This window comes from Ictalurus furcatus, chromosome 28 (assembly GCF_023375685.1).
Source record: "Ictalurus furcatus strain D&B chromosome 28, Billie_1.0, whole genome shotgun sequence".
Classification (NCBI taxonomy): Eukaryota; Metazoa; Chordata; class Actinopteri; order Siluriformes; family Ictaluridae; genus Ictalurus; species Ictalurus furcatus.
In genome coordinates, this window is record NC_071282.1 from 5150263 (window position 1) to 5162782 (window position 12520).

Here is a 12520-nt window from a genome sequence, read left to right on the forward strand (position 1 = left end):
CAAGATTGGTCAAACTTTCTTCAAGACTGAGAAGAATTGGTCAAAAGAATTTTAACAGTGGGAAGGAACTTTCTATGAGAGTAGGCAAAATTTGGCCAAACTTTCTAATGGACTGAGCAGAATGCAGGGTGGGATTAGTACATTTTTCTGAGAACAAGAGGGATTGGTCAAACTTTCCATAAGAATAGGAGGGATGGGTCAGACTTTGTAAGGGAACAGGCAAGATTCATAAACTGTCAATGAGAGTGGGCAAGATTGGTCAAGTATTCTATGAAACATTTTATGAAATTAGGCAGGATTAGTAAAATTAGCCAAGAGAGCAAGCATGATTAGTAAAATAATAATAAGGGCGTGGGTGTGATTAGTCAGACTTTCTGAAGGATCAGGAAAAAAATGGTCAAGCTTTCTACTGGATTGGGTGGGATCTGTGTTGGTCAGATTCTCTGTGGGATGGGGTGGGGTTGGCCAAACTTTCCATGAAACTCTGTGGAATTAACAAATAGCACACATCTCTAGATAGAAACGCATGAAACGTCAACCAATGAAAACCCGGAACTATTTTAGTCGTTGATGTTGCGGACGGACACGTTACCGAGGTGCACACGAGCAAAATTGCTTGATGGCTGCCAGGCAGCAGACAGTCAACTGTGGCTGTAAAGGCATCCGAACTTGCCTGCTATGTGAGGCAAATGATGACAAGCGACAACTGCTGAACAAGAAAGACTCGGTAAGTGTGATAATCACTCAGTAAAACAGTATGAGTGTGACTAGAAAGGTTTATAATAGGACATCTGTGTAGGTTAGCCTCTGTTGCTAGCTGCTCCCATATACGTTAACGCTTCCGCCATATTGGAAAGGTATGCCAGTTCAAATCTATGGAGGTGTGTGAGTCTGTTTATTCATTGCTTTGTGGTCAGTAGCTAATTAGATATCACTATTCCCTGTTGGGCTTTTAACATAATGCATTTATGTCCTGTATTCCAGGCACATTATGATTTTACCTATGATCAGGAGTCAAAATTAGCTGTGCCAGTTGGTGGTAATATTCAGCAGGCTTTTCCATTTCCTGGTGTGTTCCTGTGGGAGAACTTTGTTTCTGAGGAAGAGGAAAGAGAGCTGGTCGCCCAAATGGACCAGAACATCTGGAGAGAGTCTCAGTCTGGACGGCGCAAACAGGTTTGTCATTTTGTAATATGTGAATTGCTCATATATTACCATTACGGTAGTCCCCAGTACAGTACTAGAAAGCCGGAGTACAATACATATAAATTTCCCTCAAGGCACCTAATCCAACCCGCTACTTAATTTCCAGGTTTGGTGTGTTTCTGAACAGGGAAATGTTATATAATATTATATTATAATAGATAATATATTATTGACCTATATATGGCAGCCTGAGAAAACCCTTCACATGGTCAATTTTTCTATTACGTTATATATATAGTTCTGACATACAGCATGCTATCCTGAACTGAAATATTTCTCTTTCTTGCATGTATCCCAATCAGAAGTAAAGTTTGAGCATTTTTCAAGTTTGGTTACTGCCAAAAGTTAAATGGGAGAAATTTTTATTAAACAGTTTCATTCCAGTACCATTGAAAGATGCCCCACTAGATGCCGCTAAATTTCTAACCTATTCACCGTATGCAATTTTATATAAAAAAAAAAAAGTGTATGTTTACAATGGAAAATTAGTCAGAAATTTGATTATCAGCATCCTAGAATCTCACTTCTCACATCTATCATTTTCGACTGTTTTTAGTAAACTGCTGCATTTGGTAAACTGTCTCCTTAACAAGCAGAACAGCAAGCTAAGGTAATGTTAGAAAATAGCCTAAATTAAGTATTGATGTGTTCTTAAACTTTAGATGTTATGTTATTGGTCAAAACCTGATTAGTCATCAATTTTGGTTGTTTGGTTGTTGCGACTACCAATGTTTCTTTCCCAGGCAGCTATAAATATGATTACCTACCATGTGGAATAGTTGTACATAAACATGTTGTTTCTCTTAGGACTTTGGACCGAAGGTAAACTTCAAAAAGCGCCGTGTTCGCCTTGGGGGTTTCAGTGGCCTCCCTGCAATCAGTCAGAAGCTAGTGGACAGAATGACCAAAGAGCCTTTGCTGGCTGATTTCCACCCGGTAGAACAGTGCAACCTGGAGTACAGCCCCAAACGTGGCTCTGCCATTGACCCTCACCTGGACGATAGCTGGCTGTGGGGGGAGCGCCTGGTTACTCTTAATCTGCTTTCCGACACTATGATCACCTTGAGCTTAGATCAGGGCTGGGGGGACATGGACCGAGGTGAAGTCAGGGTGGCGGTAAATATGCCTCGGAGGTCTTTATTTGTACTGTACGGTGAGGCGCGCCACCGGTGGAAACACGCCATTCGCCGAGAGCACGTTCTCGGCCGGAGGGTGTGCAGTACCTTCAGAGAGCTGACTGCTGAGTTTCTGCATGGTGGAGAGCAGGAGAAGCTGGGATCAGAGCTGCTGGACATAGCGTCAAGCTTTAAAGGCGTTCCCGTGTAAAAATGGTTTCATCATGGACGGTGTTGCAGATTATTTATGGATTCTAATGTTTGTTTTTAAACATGATGCGGTTAAAATGCAAATATTATATCAGGATAAGTATATACTTTATATTTGCTTCCTTGAAAAATACAGTATATTTAAAATGAACTGATTACGAGAACTCTCATCTAGCTCTTAACGTGGGATATTATTTCCAGTTTTGTGGGTGATCTCCAATCTTTTTATGTAATTACCACATATCAAACTACCAATTCAACTACCCAATTTCCATAAACCAATGTTTTATTTTTATTCTAATTTTTAAAAATCAATAAAGTATACCAGTTACTAAAAGAGAATGTGTTGTGGTAATTGGTGCAAAATGACTAGCATATATCCTTTCTGTCCTTGTGTCTTTGACTATTGCCTTGGAAATCTGGCTACTTCTGAATCTCCAGTATACAAAATAGTGTCTCTGAACTCATCAAATGCCAATTCTAATGTTATCACGGGCGAAGAAAAATGCCTACCATTTGTCAGTAACACAAAAATACAAAAACACATTTTTCATCTGAGCACTGGACACACATTTGTTTATTGTGTTGATGCATTTATGTCAAAAAAAGGGTATCGTTCACTTTACTGGAATGGTCGCTCGTTTTGTTCTTTCGTGGATGATCTGGAGAGCAATGACGGGATTCTACAGAGACCCTATTAAATGTCCAGAAGCATTACATGGATCCTCCAAAAGTAGAGCAAATCTATATCTGTGTGAAGAACATTGTTCACATTCAACCTTCTATTTAAATAATCATTTACTTGAACAATTAAGTCTACAGAGCATGTCCAGTATACACATTGTCACACTGATGGTAAGTGTGTGCAGGTTACGAGACACTGCAAGTCAATATGACTTCAAATGTCATGTCTATAAACCTGGAATTGTCCTGTAACACACTTGTGTACTTAACCATGTATAAATATCTGTGTTTCGGGTCAGACACTTTATTAAGGGAAGTGTAGTTTACTTTGAGAATGCTGACAGATATGAGTCGCCCCAAGATGACCTTCAATGACCAACAACTCTCATATTTATAAGTTCCTGAAAAAAAGGGAAACCTGAAATGGTTCCATTGCATTCTGTCTCAGTCTCTCTCAAGAAATAAGTTAGTGAATCTGTTGTTAAATATTAAGTATACAAAGGGGTATCATACATGAATAATTATGTCAATAATAAATAATATAGATATGACGGTCAATTCATGGGGAATACATACTGTATATGATATAAATGTATGTAATATAATTAATCTGGTGAGTCCTTGAGCAACACCCTTAAACTGAAACTACTCAGTTTTAAGTCAATGGAATCAACCATATGATATTTATTTTTATTTGTTTTATTTTTTTAAAACTGATATTTACTTTTGTTTACTTCATTTTACTGATATTTACTTTGTTTTTACTTATATTTACCTCATATTTACCGATGATTACTTCATTTCTACTGATATTTACTTTATATTTGCTGACCTTTACTTTGTTTTTACTTATATGTACCTCATATTTACTGATGTATACTTCATTTTTACTTATGTTTACTTAATATTTACTGATATTTACTTCATATTTGCATTTTTACTTTCAATTACAGTCAGTTAAATAGCCAAATGAAATGTCGTAAAGTATGCCGTAACGTGAGGTTAGCCACACTCAATATGGCGGACACGAAGCTCCACGCGCAAGCGCACTGACGTCACTTTGGTCAAAGTTCACGGTGCGTTTTCCCGGGAAAACACGAAGTAGTGAAGGAAACCCGAGTGTGCATCCGTAAGTAACGCGTTTTTTATTTTGAATGTATCGGTATTTAACGTTGCTAAAGCAGATTCAGAATCTGACTAGCACGGATTGTTTTTCTTCTAACGCACTTTAAGTTTAATTTACTGTATCGTGTGGACGGAGTCATATCGGTGTAAAAACATGGTCGCGTGCGTTTGTGGTGGCTTCTTTTCTGCTGATTCACTTCATGTAAAAACACATAAAAATGAAATCCTAATCTTCAACTGTTTCAGTTTTCAGTAGTTCATACTGACTTTGATGTAATTGTTTCTTTTGTACTATTGTAACAACGATGACTTTTGAGCTTCAGTGCCGGTCCGGTGAATCATCTGATTCACTGAGTCATCTGATTCACTGAATCACTAGGTGTTAAGTGGCCACTTAAGTCCCAGTCTACCTATTTTAATGCAGAAAGCTCTGAAACTTTATCAGACAATGGCAGGAACGTTGAGCTGAAACTGTGGTGCTATTTAAACTGGGAAGAAAACCCACCAGTCCACATTAATGTGGTGTTTATCTTTCACACAGCATCATGGAGAAGATTACGGAGAGAATACTGCTGGAGAAAGGCTCACCTAAAGCAAACATGCTGGAAAAAATTACCAGTTTAAAGTAAGTGTTCTTAGAGCTATGATGTTCATTGATTATATAACTATAATCTGTGTATACTTCTGGATGTAGTAAAAATAGACGGTGTGTTGACTATTGAGTACTATGTATATGAGTATTAAGGTAGTCACAACTGAAGAAGCAATACTTTAACATGAACTTTGTTTCTTCTTTGTTCTTCTTTCCAGTCTATCTCGTATGGGCTTAAAAAATCAAGATCTTTCCGTGGCCTTGTTGAATAAGCTCACTGCGCTGGAGGAGTTAGATCTTTCCGGGAACATGCTGCAGAAGCTCCCGGCAGGACTCTTTCTTCCCCACCTGCGGCTTCTGAACTTCTCCAGCAACGACATGGAAGATGTCACCTCGCTGGAGGCCCTGACTGGCCTGCAGGAGTTGCGGCTGGATGACAATTTATACCTCACTGTAAGACCCATGACACTGACATGCAGTTTGAAGGATAGCATGTTGCTTTTGTTGTTTGTGTGGTTCTTGTCTTTTCAGAATTGTTTTGTTTCTGTAGGTCAGCGATGAGCACAAAGTCATGTTCCTCTTGCCCCGACTGAAGTTCCTGAATGGGAAGGACATCAGTGTGATGGCCAACCACGTTCGCTACGTGAACAGTGAGATCCTTAGGAAGAAGGTGAGTTTGGAACTGAGCTTTTTTTCCCGTAATTAGGAAATTGACTTTTTCCACGTTATTAAAGATGGCGTTTTTGTTACAGGTGATTGGGGTGTGGGAGAAGAGCTTCAGTCTCCCTGATCCACCATCTTCACAAAGCTTGGAGGAGCTTGAGAAGAAATTTGTTAATGCAGCATGCTTTCAAGTCAAATATGGCCCCAGTTCTTTGAATGACTACACCAAATGGAGGGTGTGTGTGTGAGATATTAAATTTCTTTAGTTTGGTATGTATATATCATGTTCTTGCGTTTAAATTGCAATTCTGTGGTTCAGGTTGAAATTATTGCAAAAGAACATCTCAAATCGCTGACTGATCCAGAAGAGGAGGAGGAGGAAGGTATTACAGCAGAGGCTCCTGTAAAAGAGAATGGGGTAAGCATTTCGATTCGGTTCAACAACAATACTGAAATGTCATGTTTTAGAGTCTAATTAATGTCTTTTATGAATCAATACATGCTTTCAGTCTCCTTCCAAGAGAAAAATTCATGACCCTGACGCAAACTGCAACGCCGAAAACCCCCGGAAGAGAAGGACGATAAACCAGGCGGTGGCGCCAGAGGCCAGTCCGTGCAAAACAACCAGGTTGTCCGGCGCTGCTTCGGTCGAGGCGAGTCTGAGAAAATCTTCCCGGCTGCGGGGGACCCCTCAGAAATCTGACTCGAGTGTATCAAGCCCAGTGTGCATGAAAATGAACACTCCCAAGTCAAGTCTAAGGAAATCCACTCGCCAGCAAAGCACCCCAAAAAAGGCAACAGTCTCACAGGTCGCCGTGTCGCGCACTGCGAAAGGAGCGAAGAAAAATCTCAAAGTTCAGCTTATGACTCCGCAAGCAAGCAGCTCCACCAAGACAGAAGATGGAAAAATCTGGAAAGCGACTAAATACCAAGTTCCAAAGGTATGCATGTTTATAAATTTGTTGTGTTTTTTTATTCTTTACATATTACACAAGATACCTAGATGTTACTATGAAATGTATTGCTACAATCCCTCCCTCTCTGGATGGCCACCATCCCTCGCTCGTCAGTGTTTTGTGTATTGTTGCTAATGGCTCATCACAAAGCTGTTAACTCATTGTTGAGTGTCTCTGTGTAGGAGCCAGCCAGTCTGCAACCTCTTCACGTCCTGCAGTGTCACAGTAAACATGACAGTTCAGAGGATTTCAGCACCCAGCTGTGGGCCTGTGCCTTCGAGCCCACTCATAACAGCAGTGAGTATCTTCAAATGGATCCTGGGCAATTCATTGTGTTTGCATTTTAAGCTAGGTTCAGTTGTCGTCATGGGGAGTGCTTGGTCTCCTTTCGTGTGTCAAAGATACAGAGATACCAAGGACCAAGACTGTAGTTATTGCAGCAGCAAGCAACTGTTTTGGTGGAAACTCAACACAGAGATGCAATTCGGGTGATAAGGACAAGGAAAAGATTGCATTGCGATTTTCTCAAATATATGTAGAATATGGTCTACGATCCAATGGTGTAGAACGCTTGCATTTAGGTTCTACCCGTGTTTAGTTTCCATCTAAAAAAAAAAATTCTGCCGTAAAATGAAGGAAAACCTATGGAGGAAAACCGCAGTTACATCTTTCCATTAATTTTTGGCTTTTACCATTTCAAAAGTAGACAAACGTAACTCAGAAGTGTTTAGATAGAGCATTCTTCTTGGTGCCACCGTAATGACTGTTTGTATTTTTGCTTTTTTAGATGCAGGTGCCTGGGGACAGTCAGTGGCCACTTGTGGAGGGGAGACGGTGTGTGTGATAGACTGCGAGTCTGGCCATGTGCTGAAGAAATATAAGGTCCCTGGTGAGGTGTGTAACCAGCTATTTCCTGTAATACAATTTTTCACCACCAGGTGGTGTCTCTCAAAACTGCTCAGGTTTGTTTTTTTGCATGAAAGAATGCTTCACTGACCTCAAGCAAAACTAATAAATACGTAGAGACGCTCCCCGTCCCTGTTTGTCTTTATTCGTTGCCATTGCTGTTTCGCTACTACCAAAATAGTCGTTATATTGACATCAACCATATGAGGCCCATTTGTTTACATCACCTTAGAAATGTCATTCCTCTGTTAGGAGTTCTTTACGGTGGCCTGGACCACAGTGTTGATGGCGCGTGACGGTGGCTTTACTCGCTCCTGCAGCATCCTCGCCGCAGGAGGGAAGAGGGGTGTGGTGAAGCTCATCCACCCCAGAGCCAACCTGGCATATGGCGAGTTCCGCGCCAGCCGCAGATCCATATCTATGCTACGCTTCAGCCCGTGCCAAACCAGCTTCCTGTTCAGTAAGTGTGGCTCAAGAGATCAAGATCTAAATAGTCTGATTTCTTCTGAATCGGTGATGGACCATGATAAGAAAATCTGTTCTGCTAGATCTCAAAATTATCATGTTCCTCTGGTCATCAGTTTATGCCCACATCTCACCTTTAGGTCTTACTTAGACACTGTACATTTCTAACCTGCGAAAAATCCTCTTGTATCTATTCGAAAATAGTATCAGTAGCTTGCACTACTGATACGATGCTATGCCATTTAATATGTTACTGCCAATAGTTACCATTAAGTAGGACTGGAAGTTAGTACACTATAAATTTTATACTCTTTAACCCCAAGCTAAAGTTTTTTGTTGTTGTTTCTAGCTGGCGCATATGATAACAAGATCATCATGTGGGACATCGGCGGGCTGGACCGAGACTACAACTTCAAAACCAGGTTTTTTATTTTGCCTTTTATGTTTAATCTGTTTCAATTTTAGTGAGTGTATTCAGTCTTTTGTTTTCGAAAAATGTGTATAATCATTGGTGTTTCTTGTTCTACCAGTCAGCTGCTAATAATGGAGACCTGCTCCACTCCACTGCACTTCTGCCTGCCACCCTGTTCCCCAGACACGCACCTCATCTCCGGCTGCGACAAAGGACTTTACAGCTTCGACATCCAGCTCAGCAAGAACATGCAGAAGAGGTGCTTGTTCATAAACACATGCATTTTATACTACATTTAAACCTTCCAATGAATGTACGGTATAGAGGTCGACCGATAATGGATTTTACCGAGAATTAAGTCGTGCGGTACCCGCCAATAACGATTAATCAAATAATAGTTTTGTTTTTTTTAATTGCTGCTGAATGAAAACATAACATTCAAAGTAAAATATTTCTGAACTTTATTACAAAAATAAACAGTACTTACTGCACCATGAAAATGTACTGTACTTTTTTAAAATTGATTTTTTTTATATATATAAAACTATTAATACATTTTAAAGTAAATAAAAGATATACATCTAAACTGAACCAAAAAGTAAAGTGACAAAAATAGAGACTAAATTTGTCCGTTTTTTTTATTTCACCTCTAGAGGCCGCTCTGGTAATAAACAAAACCGATCAATCGGTCGACCTCTAGTACAGTGTAACACCTTATAAACCTGACCTTATTAATCAACTCAAGTAACGCCTACCTTCATGTAAACATTGAGAGTAAGAATACAGGTCAGATCAGCCTCCTTTTTAATGGCGAGTTCAATCCTAAATTCAAATTTCCAAATGCCCTGAAGCGTCTGTCTAAAGTCTTCACCGGACACGAGTTGAGTGAGTTATTTCTGTAAATGTCTCAGGATTTGTGTATTCAAGTCTTTGCTGGTGTGCTTTTCAGGGCGGAGGAGATGGAGATTATATTTCCTGTGTACAAGAAGAGTAATAAGGACAACTACCGCACTATTGATGGACTCCGCTTCCTTACAGAAGACATAGTAGGTGAGTGAGTAGTGTCACTGTTATACTGCCCTAGTAGGTGTGCATCAGTACATTTTTTATGACTGATGGTGAACATTATTTTTTCTAACGTAACAACTTGTATGACGGACACATCATGTCAACGGATTAATAGATGCGTAAAAAAAATGTGTAGTTGTTGATATGGCGATGTTTTCTGTGAGGAGATGTTTATTTATCATTTTTTGGAAGGAGTCTCCAGTGTCACCGCTTTGTAAATGTAAAGCCAGGAAACCCAACCAGGGGGACGACGACAACTGTTTGTAGCTGTTGTACCAGCCACACAAATATCCTGTTCTCTCTCTCTCTCTCTCTCTCTCTCTCTCTCTCTCTCTCTCAGCATCTAAGAGCCACATGCAGGGCTCTATCTACTTGTGGAGCTGGAGTGGTACAAGAGCGTTGCACCAGGGGAGGAAAAAGGAGGTGCCTGCTGTGATCCTGGCTGAACTGCAGTGGTCCAACACGGACATCCCATATCTCTCCCTAAACACCTGCCCTGGTCAGCATCACATTCAGATTTGATAGTATTTAGCATTTTTAGCATTTTCCTAATGATGGGTGAAAATCCACTTTAGATCCTTTTAGGAACTTTAAGGAAACTCCTACTACTTGTATGTGAGTGTGGATGTGATTTTTTTTTTTTTTTTAAATCTTAGGAAAGCAACACAATATTCACCTTTTCTAGTTCCCACTGTGTGTCAGTTTATGGTTACAGGCAAATTACTATTTGAATAGGTTCTTATGCAATTTCTAAACAGGTTTAAAAAGCCCGTCGGGTAATTTTAGATACCTTTGTACACATTTGGCCATTTGTCAAATGTCTGAATGTGCCTGTCTATGAAGTGTTATTTTTGCCACTCTACAGGCTTCGGATACGTTGTGTGCGGAGACGAGAAAGGCCGACTGTGGACGTATCACATCACAGACGTTGCGAAGGCCAACTTCAAGAGTGGAAAAGAAGTTCCTGCAACAGAGGTGTGGGTACTAACATGGCAACAGAGCTATTATTAAGAGAGTGTCTCAGTTCTACAGTAGGTTTATTGGAAAATGAATAGAAGTAGTCCAGTGTGTGGTTTTTGGCAAGCTATCTATGGCAAGTCACATGATTTATTTACACGGTTATAATTTTTGCACAGATTACACAACCCTAAGGCAAATGTCGCTACTTATGTAATAGGATCAATGGTCATGTTTGTAAGCCTCGCTCACTTGTCCATAAAGGGTTGGCAAGCTAATGTAGCAATTGGCAGCAATCATTCTCCTTCCTTGTCAGTTAAATTTGAATTGCACAGTTAGTGTGGTGGCACAGGGTGTGGTGTAGTGTTGCATTGCTGACTCACAACTCCATAGACCCTGGTTTAACTCTTAGCTCCGGTCCCCATCTATGTGAAGTTTCACATGTTTGCCAGGATTTCTGTAGTTTTCCTCTCCAGTTTTTTTAAACCACTCCCTTAAAGCATTCCGGTATGTACATTTACCCTAGGTGTAAATGAGTGTATGGGCAATGCACTATCGGCATTCAAAGTGAAACACTAATAGATGTAAACATCTGCCAGTAGAGGGCGATATATACTATATTATATGTGTTTATTTATTTTATTTGTATACCATCTATGCAGGTATACGCACATGTTGAAATTGAGAAATTAATAAATCCTGGAATGTATTAACATTCTTATACACACCACTTTCCCTGATTACATTACATTACGTTACATTTATTCACTTAGCAGACGCTTTTATCCAAAGCGACTTACAAATGAGAAAGATACAAGCAAAGGATGATTACATCCTGAAAGAGGACACATACAGTGTTCCATTCATGTACAACAAGCACCGTGAGGTCTAAAACCCCTGTCATGATGTCATTTCAGGTGCTGGAATGGCCGTCTCCGGTGCGAAGTGGAGTTGGTTCGATCGAGGGGGCGTCCATCAACAGCGTTGCCATGGATCCTGAGTTTCGTTATCTGATTGCCCTAAGTGACAAGAACATGGTGGTGATCTGGAAACGAGTATCCGCGTGAAGCAGGAAGTGATCCAGTTTTATATTCCTACCATTTTCCAGGAAGGGCTTCAGACCTTGAGACCCACCAAAGCAAGTGATGAAGGTTTCCATTGCAAGTTCTTGCACAGAAGTGGATGTATTCGGTTCAGGCTTTGTCCAAATGAGACTTAACAAGAGACTCAACAGTTTATTCTAATCAGGATTTGTTGGTTTGATATCAAAAGTGTTTTAATTTTTAATTGTACTTTTTTTTATTATTCCAAGTACTGTGTTTTGTTTGTTAGTTTAAAAAACAAAAACAAATTGTACATATGTAATGATTGTAAATGGTCTTTTCCTTCTGGGAACTAAAAGAAATATGTCAAATGTGTGTGTGTCCGTATCTGTGAGAGACTGCACAACATTTTTCAGTATATTATAGTCATATTATATTAGCACACACTTCCAAATCTACGCAGTACTGTGTAATTTTCCCAATGCTGAAAATGACATATTTGCCATTTGATCATCTTTACTCCATATATAACATGCTTTCATAATTCCAGTCCTGGGAACTCACTAACCTAGACAGTTTTCTTACTCCTAACACATCAGATCCAATTCATTCTTCTTCTTCTTCTTCTTCTTATTATTATTCAGACCCCGGCTTACCAAAGTCAGGTTTGTTACAGAAATTTCTGGAAGCATGTGTTGGCAAGTGAATTCCTGATTATAAAATATGAAGATGCTTATTTGGAATACTTAGAATATGGATTTGCGAATCAACAACCCCCTTTTTTGTGAGATTTGTGTGCTTATATTTATATAATATTTGTGCGCCTAATGTTTCCTCAGCCTAATATATGTGAATGAGTTTGAAGGTTGTTTTTAAACTGTAATGGCAACTGGAGTGAATGTCAGAATACAACAAAGAATACAAAAAAGAACACAACATAGAAACACTATGTTGTCACCACTATAGAAACGACTGAAACAATGGAATTTTAAAAAAAAAAACATTAAGAAAGACGCGCATCTTTGTTCTCAACAACATGCAGTGCACGCAGCACGCGCGTGCTAGGCTTGGGGGAGTGGTTTCCCAGACTGTTCTTGCTTCTGATTGGCTAAACGGGT

At 39.8% G+C, this 12520-nt stretch overlaps 2 protein-coding genes across 2 annotated transcripts; both read left to right on the top strand.

The window, feature by feature from the left end:
- Positions 1–182: 182 nt before the first annotated feature.
- On the top strand, positions 183–3099 carry alkbh4 (alkB homolog 4, lysine demthylase). The gene is made up of 3 exons (XM_053617981.1): positions 183–727; positions 985–1176; positions 2014–3099. Exons 1-3 carry the CDS (start codon positions 620–622, stop codon positions 2530–2532), a joined length of 819 nt encoding a protein of 272 aa, XP_053473956.1. The 5' UTR covers positions 183–619; the 3' UTR covers positions 2533–3099.
- A 380-nt stretch (positions 3100–3479) lies between these two features.
- lrwd1 (leucine-rich repeats and WD repeat domain containing 1) lies at positions 3480–12492 on the top strand. The gene is made up of 16 exons (XM_053617979.1): positions 3480–4344; positions 4882–4965; positions 5151–5385; positions 5483–5602; positions 5685–5831; positions 5915–6013; positions 6105–6536; positions 6734–6848; positions 7339–7445; positions 7710–7917; positions 8272–8344; positions 8453–8593; positions 9284–9384; positions 9743–9901; positions 10268–10377; positions 11277–12492. The coding sequence occupies exons 2-16, from the start codon at positions 4886–4888 to the stop codon at positions 11424–11426; spliced, it is 2277 nt and encodes a 758-aa protein (XP_053473954.1). The 5' UTR covers positions 3480–4344; positions 4882–4885; the 3' UTR covers positions 11427–12492.
- Positions 12493–12520: the final 28 nt, after the last annotated feature.